Here is a 14,046-nt window from a genome sequence, read left to right on the forward strand (position 1 = left end):
AAATTGATCTTTCATATCCTTGTGGGGTATGCAATTACTAATACCCTTCGAAATATTGGTTATATAGATATTAAGGAACTCATCATATGTGATTTCATGCTCATTTATAAAACTGAACGAAATTGAGTCGAATCACACCTCTTACATTTTACTATATACTCTCCTTTGTTCATATACAATGCACTTATAACTAATTCAAATAGAAAAATATGTAACTATAATTGTATTTAGAAAGTCACCTACATTTTGTAAAACATTTTAAAAAGTTAGTTATAAATAGGGAAAGAGAGAAACTATGGTAATCTAAAACTATACATTTACTTTCAACTTTTGTTGCATGGATTGTGATTTGTTGGCTTTGTTATTTAAAAATTAAACTTAGTAGCTTATACTCTTAAGCTTGTATTAAAATTAAAAAAATATAAATCCATTCAAAGCTTATAAAATATTTTAGATTAAATGAGAATGGATTATTTAATATTTAATTAAATTGAAGCACTTATAATATTCATGTTGAAATCAAATTTTATTATTAATTCTAACCTCAAAAGGAATTTAAATAGCACCGGGAACACCTCCAAAATATGTTATAAGCGCGCGTGGGACAGGTCCAGTGTAAAGGAGCAGTGAAGAGTGAGTGATGGTAGTCGCAGATGACGAAATACAGTACTTTGTGATGTAAGCAACAACAAAAAAGCTTCATATTATGTTGATTTATAAAACATGAAGATTGGATATCTCTATTGATGTCTCATTTAGTATTCTAAGTCAATGAAAAACTTCATTTATTTAAAAAAAAACGTTATGAAAATAAAATTTATATTTTAATATTATTTAATGAAATTTGATTGATTCAAGATATAAATGAAAAAAAATGATAATTTGCATTTATAAATACAGAAATTATAAGGAAGAAAAATAAATAACTGGACGAAACTCTCCTCGACAGTCCCTTTATATTCTGATCTACGGTGATGCAAAGCCCATGTTGTTGCCTAACAACCACCATGACTAACTCTTCCTCTTCCTCCTCCTCTTTATCCATGGATCTAGATGATTCTCCCGAGACTCGAATCCAACGCCTCATAATGGAAAACCCTGTTATCATCTTCACCCGATCCTCCTGCTGCATGTGCCACGTCATGAAGAACCTCATCTCCACTATCGGCGTCAACCCCACCGTCATCCACCTCGATGACGAGGAAATCTCCGCCCTCCCTTCCTCCACTACTCCCGCTCCAGCCGCCTTCATCGGAGGCACTTGCATCGGCGGACTCGACTCCCTCGTCTCCCTCCACGTCACCGGCCACCTTGTCCCTAAGCTCCTTCAAGTTGGTGCTCTCTCGGTATGAATCAATCAATCAATCACATGCTACCTATTCTTCTCTATTCTCTATCTATCACCTACTACGCTATTATTGTTACTTCACTTCAAAATAAATAAATAAAGTTCTTACAACCAAGCTGTTATATTCTGCTGATTATTGATATTAGTAACTAGTAATCGAAATTATTCCTTCATATCTATTTTGGAAAGATACTTTTTTAATTTAAACATGGTGAAAAACATGAAATTAAATCCTTATTTATTCTCTATACATATATAATTCTCTCATTAATTATATATAAGGTATATCGAATTCATCTTTAATCTACCATATATTAAGTTCATCATACATAATATCTAATAAATATAAAAATGAAGTAAATGTGATTGAGACAGTATTAGTATGTATCAGATTTTAGGTAGGGAATTACCCTTTCTATTGGTTTTACTTCATGGAAGGGGTATCCATAATGGATGATGAGTAATGATTAGTGAAAATGGTGAAAAAATATATTGGAGTGAATGAATCTGTTGCTGAATGGTACTCGCCGGAAACAAATGTAGAGCAATCACGGTCCTTTTATTGGTGGGGTCCCATTGCCAATTATTCAGCAATCACGGTCCTTTATTCATATCTGCCAGTAACTTTGTCACTTTCTTCATCTACCACTAAGCTTATCTATTTATCTTCTCTTCTTGTCTCGTGTAATTTTACTCATTTCTGGGATAAATTTAAATTATGGGAATATGCGCTTTTATATTTCATCCTTTTTGGTAATAAGATGCTAAATGAAGGTTAGCTATGAAAGAAACATTATTGATAGAGGCATGCACCTCCAAATATTGCATCTCAAGTATGAGAGAAGATAATGGTTCCTTTTTTACTTTCCACTTCTTATGCCTTGACCCCTTAATACATCAATTTTACAGCCTTCCTATTTATTTATCTATGACAAAAAACATATTGATTAAGAAATGTTGTACTGATTATATTGATTTATATTATAATTATTAGGTTTTTCTTAATATAATAATCACTCCATTTTTGTATATACACAAAATATGACTATATATAGAGTTTAAGGAGTATTAAGATAACTCAATTATAACTAATTGATATTTATTGCACAAAAGTTGAACTTCGTTTCAACTTAATATTGTGATTTCTCGTGTTTCCCACTTTTAGAAGAAACTAGCCATAGATGACACTCTCATTCGAGAATAAACTATACATACAAAAAAGAAGGAAAAAATGTGGGTAGTTTTGAGGCAATATTAAATATTCATTATCTTCGATTATATTTTATAATATTGAGATACTCAAATTTTGCTTATATGCAAAAACACATTGATTTAAGGGTATGACTAAAAAGTATTTGTTAATTCAATTAAGGGTATGACTATAAAACTAGCTATAAATGGTTTTCTGAATTTCTAAATGGACAAGTAAATAAAAATAAAAATTTATCTCCAAAGAAACAAGTAAAATACAATAGAGGAGCACTATATATTCACACGAAGGTCGTGCCATATATACTCCTGATTATTTTCAATAGACATGTCTAAATAATATCTTTCTAGTAATGATTAATTAAAGATATTTTGCTATTGTTTTTTATTTTCCCAAAATGGTAGAGTTTTTATCTTTTCATTTAAAGTTTACTCTATTCAACATTACTACATTTATTTCTATTTATATCTGTCTAATTATAAAACAAAATACATATTTCAAATTTAGTGATTAATGTACCCTTGAATTTTAAAATTAAAATTTATTCAAAATAGAAAGGTAAATAGGAACAAATAGTAAAAGGATTTATTTGATGATGTCTTAGAAAGATCTAAACTACTATTATTGAATCTTGCATTAACAAAAGTAAAAAGCTCAAATAGATCCTAAGCTAAGACATGGGAGTGATGAGAGCCTTATCAAATTATTGACATCATGCCAAGAGGCAACTTTAATGAACCACTTCATCGAGGAATCTATGCCACCACCATAAATCTGAAGTTCCTTCTCAACACTCTATAGTCAATGATTCAAGAAATCGTATTTTTCAAGTTTAATTCTTAGTTTTTTATTTTGCCTCAAAAGAAATTAAACTATTTCTATAGTTGCTGTGGCATGGAGAATATTTCCCCTATGTTTATGATCATAGGTTGATTTGTTAAGATAATATATTATTTTTAATTAAAAAATCACTTTCATATATTAAACTACGCCAAGCCAAGTGAAGCAACAAACAGCAAATGGGAAGTTGGGAACAAAAACAAAATAATTAAAGCACTTAGCAGGGTACTTTCTTCACGATTTCACAGTAAAGTATAAACAAAAACTCAAAAAGCACTTTGGTGCTGATTTAATTTATTGATTTATAAGCTAAGCATCTTGGAACTTTCATCATAGTTAATAACGTATGAGTATGCCGGAACAAAATGCACTACAAATACCTTCGCTTGAGAAATTATTAGTTAAATTTTAGGACCAAAAATTATAAATCATCAATATCATAACACAGCACAGCTGCACAAGTAATATAATCGACTCTTAATAGTCCTAGTAACTCCTAACCCCACTTCCTACCGTGTTATCCAATTATTTCCCTATGTTGTCTTAACATGACAATGTTATAACGACACACTTTAAGCAATAAAAAATGGGTTGATATTGAAAAATAAGACATTTTTGGAGAGCTTGTATATTTTCATATGGGTTTAATTTTCCCTTCTCCTTTATTTAAGCTGAAAAAAAATGCAGGAGGTGATGACATCATCCACGTCAACCACTACAACGACAACAACAGTGACAATCCAAGAGTGAGTGAGTGAGTGCGTGTTTTACTTTTCACAAAATTTCCTTTCTTTAATGCAAAATCAGACGTGGCAAGCATGTTATGGCTTTGATCTTAAAACATTAGCGGATCTAATTAGAATCTTTTGAACCTCACGTAAGAAGGATCACATAATGATTCTACTTCCACATTCAATACATCATTTAAGGTTTTAAAATTGAATTATGTTACAAAATGCACAAATAAACAAAATTAGGCAGCCTAAGTAATAGTGGCAATAGCCCCCATCATTATCACAATCAAATGCTCCTTAATGCTTGTGCGTTTGCCCTATCGTATTGCACTTTCATCTCAAAACATGTACAGGAAGTTTTCTTTAATTATTATATATACACAATACACTCTTTATAGAGTTCCAACTTCTCAACTTTTACCTTTTGTTTTTATGGCATTTAAATAATGGTAATGATCAAATTAACTACTTTGCAAATTGAAAAATAAGGGAGAAATCCACTTACTTGAATAGATGTAGATTAATTTTTAAACTTATTTTTTAAATAAGTAGACCTCTCTCAAAAAATAAATAGACCACTATGTATACCCCTCAATTCTTTTTTATAAACTTGTTTTAAGTAATTTCAGGAAATTGATTCAGTTCAACAATATTTATGTTGCATTGTCTAAATTTTATTTTTTCAGAGTAAAAGTTTTTTAATTATAATATTCATCAAACTTAAATATAAGTAAATTCAAATAATTTATTTTGTATGTCAAAGTTGTTATAAACAATAAAATAATAAATATTCAAATAATATAACTAACAATATAAATATAAACTATAGATAAATTCAAATAAAATAAAACTCATTAAATCATATCTAAGTTAATGTTCCATCAATCTAAATATCTAGGAAGTATCATCCTTAAAATAAAATCAATCATCTTAAAGTTTGATATACCAAATGGCCCTATTGTTCCATTTCTTGATGCATATATAATCTTCATTGCTTAGTTGTTTAAGATAAACAACATCGGAATCTAAGGACTCAGAACTTTCTAGTTCAGGTACCTCCCACAATACTTCTACAACAGCCTTTGAAAGAATGAAGTTTAAAATAATAACACTATTGTTGTGTCTACTAAAAAATTACCGCCAATAAAATATGTGAAAACACATGATCAATTTACTTACGTGCAAAACAGACAAAAAGTGACACCTGAAACTTCAAGAATTGCTCCGGACAAGTTTCTTTCCATTAATACTGATTTTCTAATAAAAAAATGACTTGGAAGCATAAATTTTACCATAGCCATACCTTAAGTCCAAATTAGTTCCTGTGGAATTAGTATCAGCAATGTGATGTTATTAGAAGGAAACATTTGTAGGCATTACATACACATCTTAGTCTTTTGCAATGTTAGCATGTCAGTCTTATTGTCTCTGTTTTCTTGTTGAAATTGTCATTGTGTTAGGTGATAGATCATATATATGTTGACCAATGTATACTTGTTAGCACAACACATGCTCTAATTTGGTGGATTGAAAGTTGAAACAATATAGATTTCTATAAATAGTTTACATGTATCATTAAATTAGAAGTAATTAAAAAATAAGTTCTGAAAATTTGTTTAAAATAATTTTTTTAAATGCTATGCGGCCACAACTCTATAATGTGGGTTTATATGAACTGGAAGCATACTTTTAGAACTGACCCAATCTAGAATTCTAGCCTAAACCATATACAGGTTCATTGGCCCGAAGTCTCGTTTATTTTGATAGATCTAGTTTCGGTTAAGTTGATTCTATATTAATTGAGTTAACTCGTAAATGATTCCCTATTAATTAGTTCTTAATAATTTTGCTAGATCTAATTTCTTGTTTGCTCTTATTTAATACAACATTCCTTTTGATTTATCTCTCTCCTTGAAGAAAAAAACATGATTCTTGAGAAATGTAATGTTAGTATTGATTTATATGATATTATTCATTGTGTTTTTTCTTAATATGTTATTTATGTGTGTGCTCATTATTTTGTACTACTTTCGTGAAATAAAACAAATACTAAGTCAGAATAAACTTGAAAAATAATAATTAATTCACTTTTTAATGAGGCAGAAATAGGAAAAATAGAAATAGTGATAGTAATTTATTGATTTACCTGAATAGTGAAAAAACTAATCACAATAGAGATGACAAATATATTAGAAAAAACACATTAAACAGCATCTAAGTCAATACAATTAATAATTTTCTCAAGGAACGTGCTTTTTTTGTATTGTACTCCATTCATTTCAAAATAACTATTGAATTAGATAATTAAAATTTACTTTAAAATATTTTTATATATATATAATTTCAAAAAAAAATGTTAAATGGTTATTTTTCAATAACATCCTTATGTGAGAAGAAATGATAAGAGATAAAAGTAAAATTTAAGGCTCAAGTAGGAAATCCTAAACTATTTTATGGAATTTTAACAAAATTAATTATATTTATTTGGAATAAAAAACGTATTAAATTTATGTCTTTTTTGCAAATAGTCACGGTAAACTAATTTTCTTTTTCATTGACCCTTATATTTTATTATTTTATGAATTGCTTTATGTATAAATATACTGTTAATTTAGTAATAGACCAAAAAGAAATCACAACAATTAGATTCATAACAATAATAATATAATAGTGCAGGTTAACAAACATTAATATCTAAATGAAATAATCATCAAAATACAAAATAGATCGATAACATAATAACTAAATTAGTTAATATAGTATTGTATGTATACATAAATAACAAAATTTATATTTTCAGTATATTATCCAGTATTATATATTTATAAATAAGATACAGTTTAAAGTGTTTTATACACTTTACCCTATTAATATGTATTTGTTGTTTGAATATCCCTAGTTCGGCGCTTCTTAGATATTTTGATAGGTTAGTTTGGACTTTGTATCTTTCCCTCTCTCTTCTCTTCCTTTCATATATCATCACTTCACGTTCTCCTTTTCTCATTCGCTACAAATTTCAACTCTTTTTTCTCTCTTCCTCTCACCTTCTTCTTCATCATCATCAATGGCTACCCCTCCTGAGACTGAACCAGCGATCAAAAAGTACATTTCATTGCAAGAACTGAGCCATCACAACAAAAGAAATGATCTTTGGATCTCAATCCATGGAAAGATCTACAATGTTACCAACTGGGCCAATCATCACCCTGGTGGTGACCTTCCATTGTTAAACCTCGCTGGCCAAGATGTTACTGACGCATTTCTCGCTTATCATCCTATCACTGCATCAAAATACCTTCACAACTTCTTCACTGGTTACTATCTCAGTGATTACACTGTCTCTGAGGTATCCAAAGATTACAGAAAACTCTTGACCCATTTTTCATCTATTGGTTTGTTTGAGAAAAAGGGGCATGGTGTTTTCCTCACACTTTGCTTCATGGTTTTTCTGTTTTGTGCTAGTGTTTATGGTGTTTTCTTTAATGACGACCCTTTTGTGCATTTGGGTTGTGGTGGGTTGATGGGATTGTTTTGGATTCAGAGTGGTTGGATCGGACATGATTCTGGGCATTATCAGATTATGAAAACAAAGGGTTTCACTCGTTTTGCTCAGATCCTATCTGGGAATTGTCTTGCAGGGATTAGTATTGCATGGTGGAAGTGGAATCATAATGCTCATCACATTGCTTGTAATAGTCTTGATTTTGATCCAGATCTTCAGCATATGCCTTTTTTTGTGGTGTCTAATAAGTTTTTCAATTCTATTACTTCTTACTTCTATGATAGGAAGATGAACTTTGATGGTTTCACTAGGTTCCTTGTTAGTTATCAGCATTGGACTTTTTACCCTGTTATGTGCTTAGCTAGACTCAATTTATTTGCACAATCTTTCATCTTGCTGTTATCCAAGAGAAAGGTACCTAACAGGGTCCAAGAACTTATAGGGCTTCTTGTTTTTTGGATTTGGTACCCTCTTTTGGTGTCATACTTGCCCAATTGGAGTGAGAGAATATTGTTTGTGATTGCTAGTTTTTCTGTCACTGGGATACAACATGTTCAGTTCTGTTTGAATCATTTCTCTTCAAGTGTCTATGTTGGCCACCCAACTTCTAGAGAGTGGGTTGAGAAGCAAACCAGTGGAACTCTTGATGTGAAGTGCTCACCTTCGATGGATTGGTTTCATGGCGGATTGCAATTTCAGGTGGAACATCATCTGTTTCCTCGGATGCCAAGGAATCATCTCAGGACAATTTCACCATATGTTAAGGAGCTGTGCAAGAAACATAATGTGCCATACAATTGTGTCTCATTCTTGAAGGCCAATGTGCTAACAATTCAGACCCTCCGAGATGCAGCCTTGCAGGCTTGCGATTTGTCCAATCCAATTCCTAAAAACTTGGTTTGGGAAGCTGTTAATACTCACGGATGATAGGAACTTTGGTGGAGCTTCCTAAAATTTTGCTATCCTTGACAATGTTGTGATAAAAGTATGATATCTAAGGAAGTGAGGATACTAATCCTTGGCTTTTAGAGGAAGAATAATTTCTTGTCACAAGACTTGGTGGCTTCATCCGTTCTGCCGTTCATTACCTGAGCTGCATGGTGGCAGAATCAGCCGATCTCCTTACCGAAGTAGGTGAGGTGCTGCTGGTACCGGTCATCTGCTGGCTAATACAGGCAATTATCTTATTAATATTATTTCAGTCAGCAGTTATGCTAGACAACGGATAGTAAATTTGTAAGTACCGGTTTCGGTTAAGGTAGTTTGATTTCATTATGCAGAAATGGATCTCTTATGTGTTTATCTCTGGGAATGTAGTATTTTGTTAGATTCAAGTTTGCTGAATGATCTTCTATTATCCATATCCTGCTTGTTGTTCCTGTCAATTCTATTAAACTTGGTAATAGTTACAAGATGTTGTGAATCCTATTTCATGTATTACATTATTAACTTTGTTATATATCAAAATTTCTTAATTATGTTGGTTTATAATTGATGAGGGTGATATCCTCTTTGCAGTAGCAACAAGGGTGAGATACCAAATTGAAACTGCCCCTATATGGTTTATTAAACAAAATTATTAGTAACAACTTTTCATTTTCCAACGTTTACAAGATTAATCAAGCGTGTAATAAGAATCTAGTAAATGACGTTCTTTTTGGTTGCAAAACACAAGCATAAACTGAAAAAATAGTTACCCTCATTGTCGTGGTTGAAATGCCACAATTAAGCATGAGTAGAGATTGAGGTTTGATTTTTTTTGGAGATATAAGCGAACTGTGATGCTTATTTATATGAATATGAATGACAAAACATTAATTGCATAGGTCAGCTCATTTTACATTCTTCTCCCTTTTCTCTCCCATTCAGTATCAATATTAAGTTTTTTACTCTTAGTTCCTTGCATATTTGACAAGATGACATCTTCTGTCCCAAAAGAGTGTATCACTCCATATATCACCACATCTGATTGGTTAGAAAAATACTTAGTTATTAAAATTTTAATTTAAATATATTTTTTCAATCAATTACAATCACTAGTACATATAGTGGCACATTATCTGGGACAGCAGATGTGCTTCCGCATTTGACATAGACCCTACTTCTGTTAAGGAATTCTACCCTTTCAACATTGATGAAGCCAGTTCAATAAAAAAACAATGAACTAGCCTTTTGTATAGTCCAAGCAACTGTAAAATTGGAACTTCAAGCCTCCCGAGTTCAAAGGGTGTTTTTTTAATGTGTAACTATTGCCTTGTGGGTTAAAGAGAAAAATATCCTTCCAACCGAAACAACAATACAAGTTGATTGGGACCATTTCTTTGTTGGCAAGCTAATAATGCAGCTCAAACGAAAACAAATACTTGCAATTTTTTATTTGACTGTGCATTAGCATAGCAAATCATTTGCATGGACCATTAGGCCACAATCATAAAAAGATGAGCACTCTCATGCACAATTATCCTTTCTATTAATACTCATAATGTATTTATCACCAAACTTCAAACATGAAGGACTGCGGGTATATGATTTGCTTCTTGGCAGTGCACCTTCAGAATTTAAATTTGAGTTTCAAGCCTGAACTTGTTTAGTAACAAAGTGGGATTTTTTTCTTCATATAACCAAGGGTATATATTCACCGTATACGTAAAGAAAATATCACTTTTTGGTGTGTGACGGCGCTTCCTAACATTTATCACTATGAGGAGTTGAACATTTGATATTTGATCTAATAATATAATATTTGATATCTAGTAGAGTTTTATACCATTGGATCAACGTATCATTGATGGTGATAACTTTTCATGTTGTTGAGAATTGATCATCTTCTCTATATTTTTTTTATAGATGGACACAAATATTAGCAAAATATTAAAATTTTGTTATTGAATTCATCAGTAAAATTATTTTATGTTTATATCTCTCCATTGAATAATGAATAATGTCATCATATTTTATTCTCTAGTAAATTCAGAAACTATATTACCTCTTATTTAAATAGGTTCCCATGGGTGGATTAGTATTGGATTACACCATTTATTTATTCTCTGAAATTGTAAGACGCTCATATTAGTTATTGATCTTCAAAAATCATCACTTCAGGAACTAAAATTGCATTTTTTTTAGTCATATTAATCCTTGAATTTAATTAAAGAACTACTCCAATGGAAAATAATTTCAACAACGGACACCACTAATATTTAGTTACTTACAGTTACAAGAATCAAAATCATAAATTCCTAACACCATGAGCAAATAATTTATAATAAATTACATTCACATCTCTGAGTTTTAGTGAAACTAAATAAACTACCCATCATTTTTCTATAACTACACAAACCGTATAATTTTTATACTTTCATTACACTGATCACCTCTGCATGAGAAATAAATGTAATTTTTTGAACAAAAAATGTGATAAATACAATTAAGTTAAACAAAACATGATATACTGTGGAGACAAGTCTAAATAATATATGAGTCGATACATCTTTATTATTTTTGGTTCGATATGATATAGCATAAGAACGATTTAAACAAAATCTCTTTAGAATTGTTAATGCATTTTGTAACAAAAAAATAATAAAGATACATTGATTTGTATATTATTTGGATTTTTCCTCACAATATATTATGTTTTGTTTAACTTAATTGCATTTATCACATTTTTTGTTTAAAAGATTACACTTATTTCTCATGTAAGGGTGATCATTGTAATGAAAGTATAAACACAATGAGAGATTTATGTAGGTGTAGAAAATTAAGAGATGATTTACGTAATTTCACTAAAACTCAAGGGTGTCAGTATAATTAATTAATAATTTACGAAAGATCGAGAGAAAAAATAGAATTAAAAAAATAATTGCACACGTGAATGTATTTGTGCATCATATTCATATATTTCTTTTTGCATCCATATGGTATTATAATGCACTTTCTTGCTTGCAAAAACAAGCCAAATTATAATATACATCCTTCCAAAGAAAATATGCAACCCTACTTAACAATGAGCAGCAACCTAGTTGATTTGATGTTATTGTCATTGTTATTGTTATGGTGGCTAAACAATGACTCAAAGAGGTTTATAGCACTTGAGCTCACTCCTTTGGGTCATTTCATTTAACTACATTCCATTTTTTAATTTAATTTCTGCCCATGAACATTCCGCGTGGCCCATTAGCGAAGCCCACCTAAATGGTGGGCATTTAAGATAGGCAAACAGGGAAAATGAGCGTGTGGGGTTCGCCGGAATTGTCTATATTGACTAGCAAACTTAGGTAGAAAACTTAGTCCTTTTTATATCAAAAGGATACAACTTACTTGAAGATTTAGTGGTATAACATTCTGTTAAATTCCTAAAAAGATTATAAGGTCAATAACTCGATTCCTGATAATAATACTTATAGATAGAAAAAATTATGCATCTCGAATAAGATTACTCTGTTACCCAAAAATGAGGAGATCGGAAAATATATATAAAAAAAGAACGACTAAGAGGGGCCGCACTGAAGGAATTGGAAAACAGATCCAACTACCTTGCCGACCAGAACGAGAACCTGCCAGTAACCACGTGCAGTGTGCACCCAAATTAAAAACACTCTGTCACAATCATGCACTTTCCTTCACGGTGATTAATACTGTTTGTTTTTGAACAACTTGTTTTCTATTAATATTAATTTCCTCGCTCAATGTAATTCTGTTTTCTTAAATTGTTATTGATCACACATTCACACTATTCACTAACCAAATATTATCTATGTAGCAGGTAATACCATAGGATATGATCAAATCCAATGTCAGGTTTCCCATGTGCTTTAGGAGGAAATTGGAGAGGTACCCATAGGAAGGTTATAAAATACTTCAATGCTTACACTACCCAATGCTATCAGATTAAAGGTCACCAATTATAAGTTTTTGAGATCTATGCTTTGCCCCCACCCACCTGCTACTTCATATAGAAGTTGCAGTTACATAAGCTCTACAAAGATGATAAACAATTTTCGCTCTAAAAAGTGTAAAAGCATTGGACTAGGATAAACGTACTATCTTTGTTTCAAACTTTCAATATAAGTATTTTCCTTGTTCTGTTCCATATCAATAAGGAAATTATTGATTTTTGTGAATGAAATTGTTATTGTTTTTCTATTATACTTTTCTCTATCTCCACAATAATGTTATAAGCTTATTATTTATAAGGTGTAATTTATGTTGTTATGAATATTTTAAAGAGAGTCATGTGTACCCTTGTAGGAGTAGAACCACGAGATCTGTAACAGGTACTTGGTGGGACACGTATCAGAATTCAAAAAGATAGAACAGCACCTGATCTAACGCACTTGGCATCTATTTCACTGTTTTGTGATAGTACTTCAGAATTTAACCTCCAAAGTATCTCACTCTACAAGTGTACCAGAGAAAATCTATACAGTAGCCTACTAATCACAGATCTTCATAAAGTTTTCTTCCAAAATTTACTTATTGATGTTGTACACAATGTATTAGTTTAGTAGTGTAACGTCTCACTAGATTCTCGAGATTATTAAAAAGTCAAGACTTTGATTCCTTAGAACGACACTTGTTGGAGATGACCATACACTCAAAAAATGATTAGTTATCCAAAAGGGTGAGAAGATGTCATTGTTACTACAAAAAATAATACTCATGACTCACGAACATAGTTAAGTTTACGTGTGTAATTTTAAAGTGATTTAAAACAGCTTTGTATCCAAAAGTTATTTAGATTAAAACTAATTCTATTACACCAATTGATTTCAACTAATAATGAAATGATGAGAATAATGACATTCTTAGTACTCATCATAGATCATGGATCAACAATAATTTTACAAAAGTAAAAAGTAAAATTGTTATAATTGATTAATAAGGAATATCAATGAACACTCTAAAGTGTCCCACCAAAGAAATAAACAATAATAGAAGAAGAGATATAGAGGCACTAGTGTCCCGTGTCACAAATTAATATGGGTGTATGAAAAGTTTTAACAACTACCAAATAGTCTGAAAAAAATCATCATAAAGGATGGTTTGAAAAAAAGTATTTTTTTTTGTCAATACTTAAGTCTTTGAATGGTGTATTATTCTAATTTCCAAATCATTCATTCAATCAAACTAATTTGAAGAATCTCCTCCAATCACTCTCATAGAGCTGGGGACTAAGGGAAAATATGTAGACAATATTAGAGAAGAGAAATGTTTCTAAATATCCTTTTAACTATTAAAGAATGAAACTTTAATGTGTTTTTTATTTAGTACAGTATTTATACTTTCATTTAAAATTAACTTCTTTAAATATTAGAAGGATCATTTAAAAGAATATGTTAGGAGAATCTAGCCATGTTAATTACATCAATGAAGGAGATTGAAATGACAAGATTTCGAGACCCAGATATAC

The 14,046-nt window shown here is 30.8% G+C and overlaps 2 protein-coding genes across 2 annotated transcripts; both read left to right on the forward strand.

The window, feature by feature from the left end:
• Positions 1,044-1,352, forward strand: LOC109327766 (glutaredoxin-C6-like). The gene has a single exon (XM_019560917.1). The coding sequence runs from the start codon at positions 1,044-1,046 to the stop codon at positions 1,350-1,352; it is 309 nt and encodes a 102-aa protein (XP_019416462.1).
• On the forward strand, positions 7,030-9,062 carry LOC109328522 (acyl-lipid (9-3)-desaturase-like). The gene has a single exon (XM_019562023.1). It carries the CDS (start codon positions 7,197-7,199, stop codon positions 8,559-8,561), a length of 1,365 nt encoding a protein of 454 aa, XP_019417568.1. The 5' UTR covers positions 7,030-7,196; the 3' UTR covers positions 8,562-9,062.

Source organism: Lupinus angustifolius, chromosome LG15, assembly GCF_001865875.1.
Source record: "Lupinus angustifolius cultivar Tanjil chromosome LG15, LupAngTanjil_v1.0, whole genome shotgun sequence".
Classification (NCBI taxonomy): Eukaryota; Viridiplantae; Streptophyta; class Magnoliopsida; order Fabales; family Fabaceae; genus Lupinus; species Lupinus angustifolius.

Bases quoted from the DNA above. Each gene is read 5' to 3' on its own strand.
- LOC109327766 (XM_019560917.1), top strand. From the start codon at position 1,044: ATGGATCTAGATGATTCTCCCGAGACTCGAATCCAACGCCTCATAATG.
- LOC109328522 (XM_019562023.1), top strand. From the start codon at position 7,197: ATGGCTACCCCTCCTGAGACTGAACCAGCGATCAAAAAGTACATTTCA.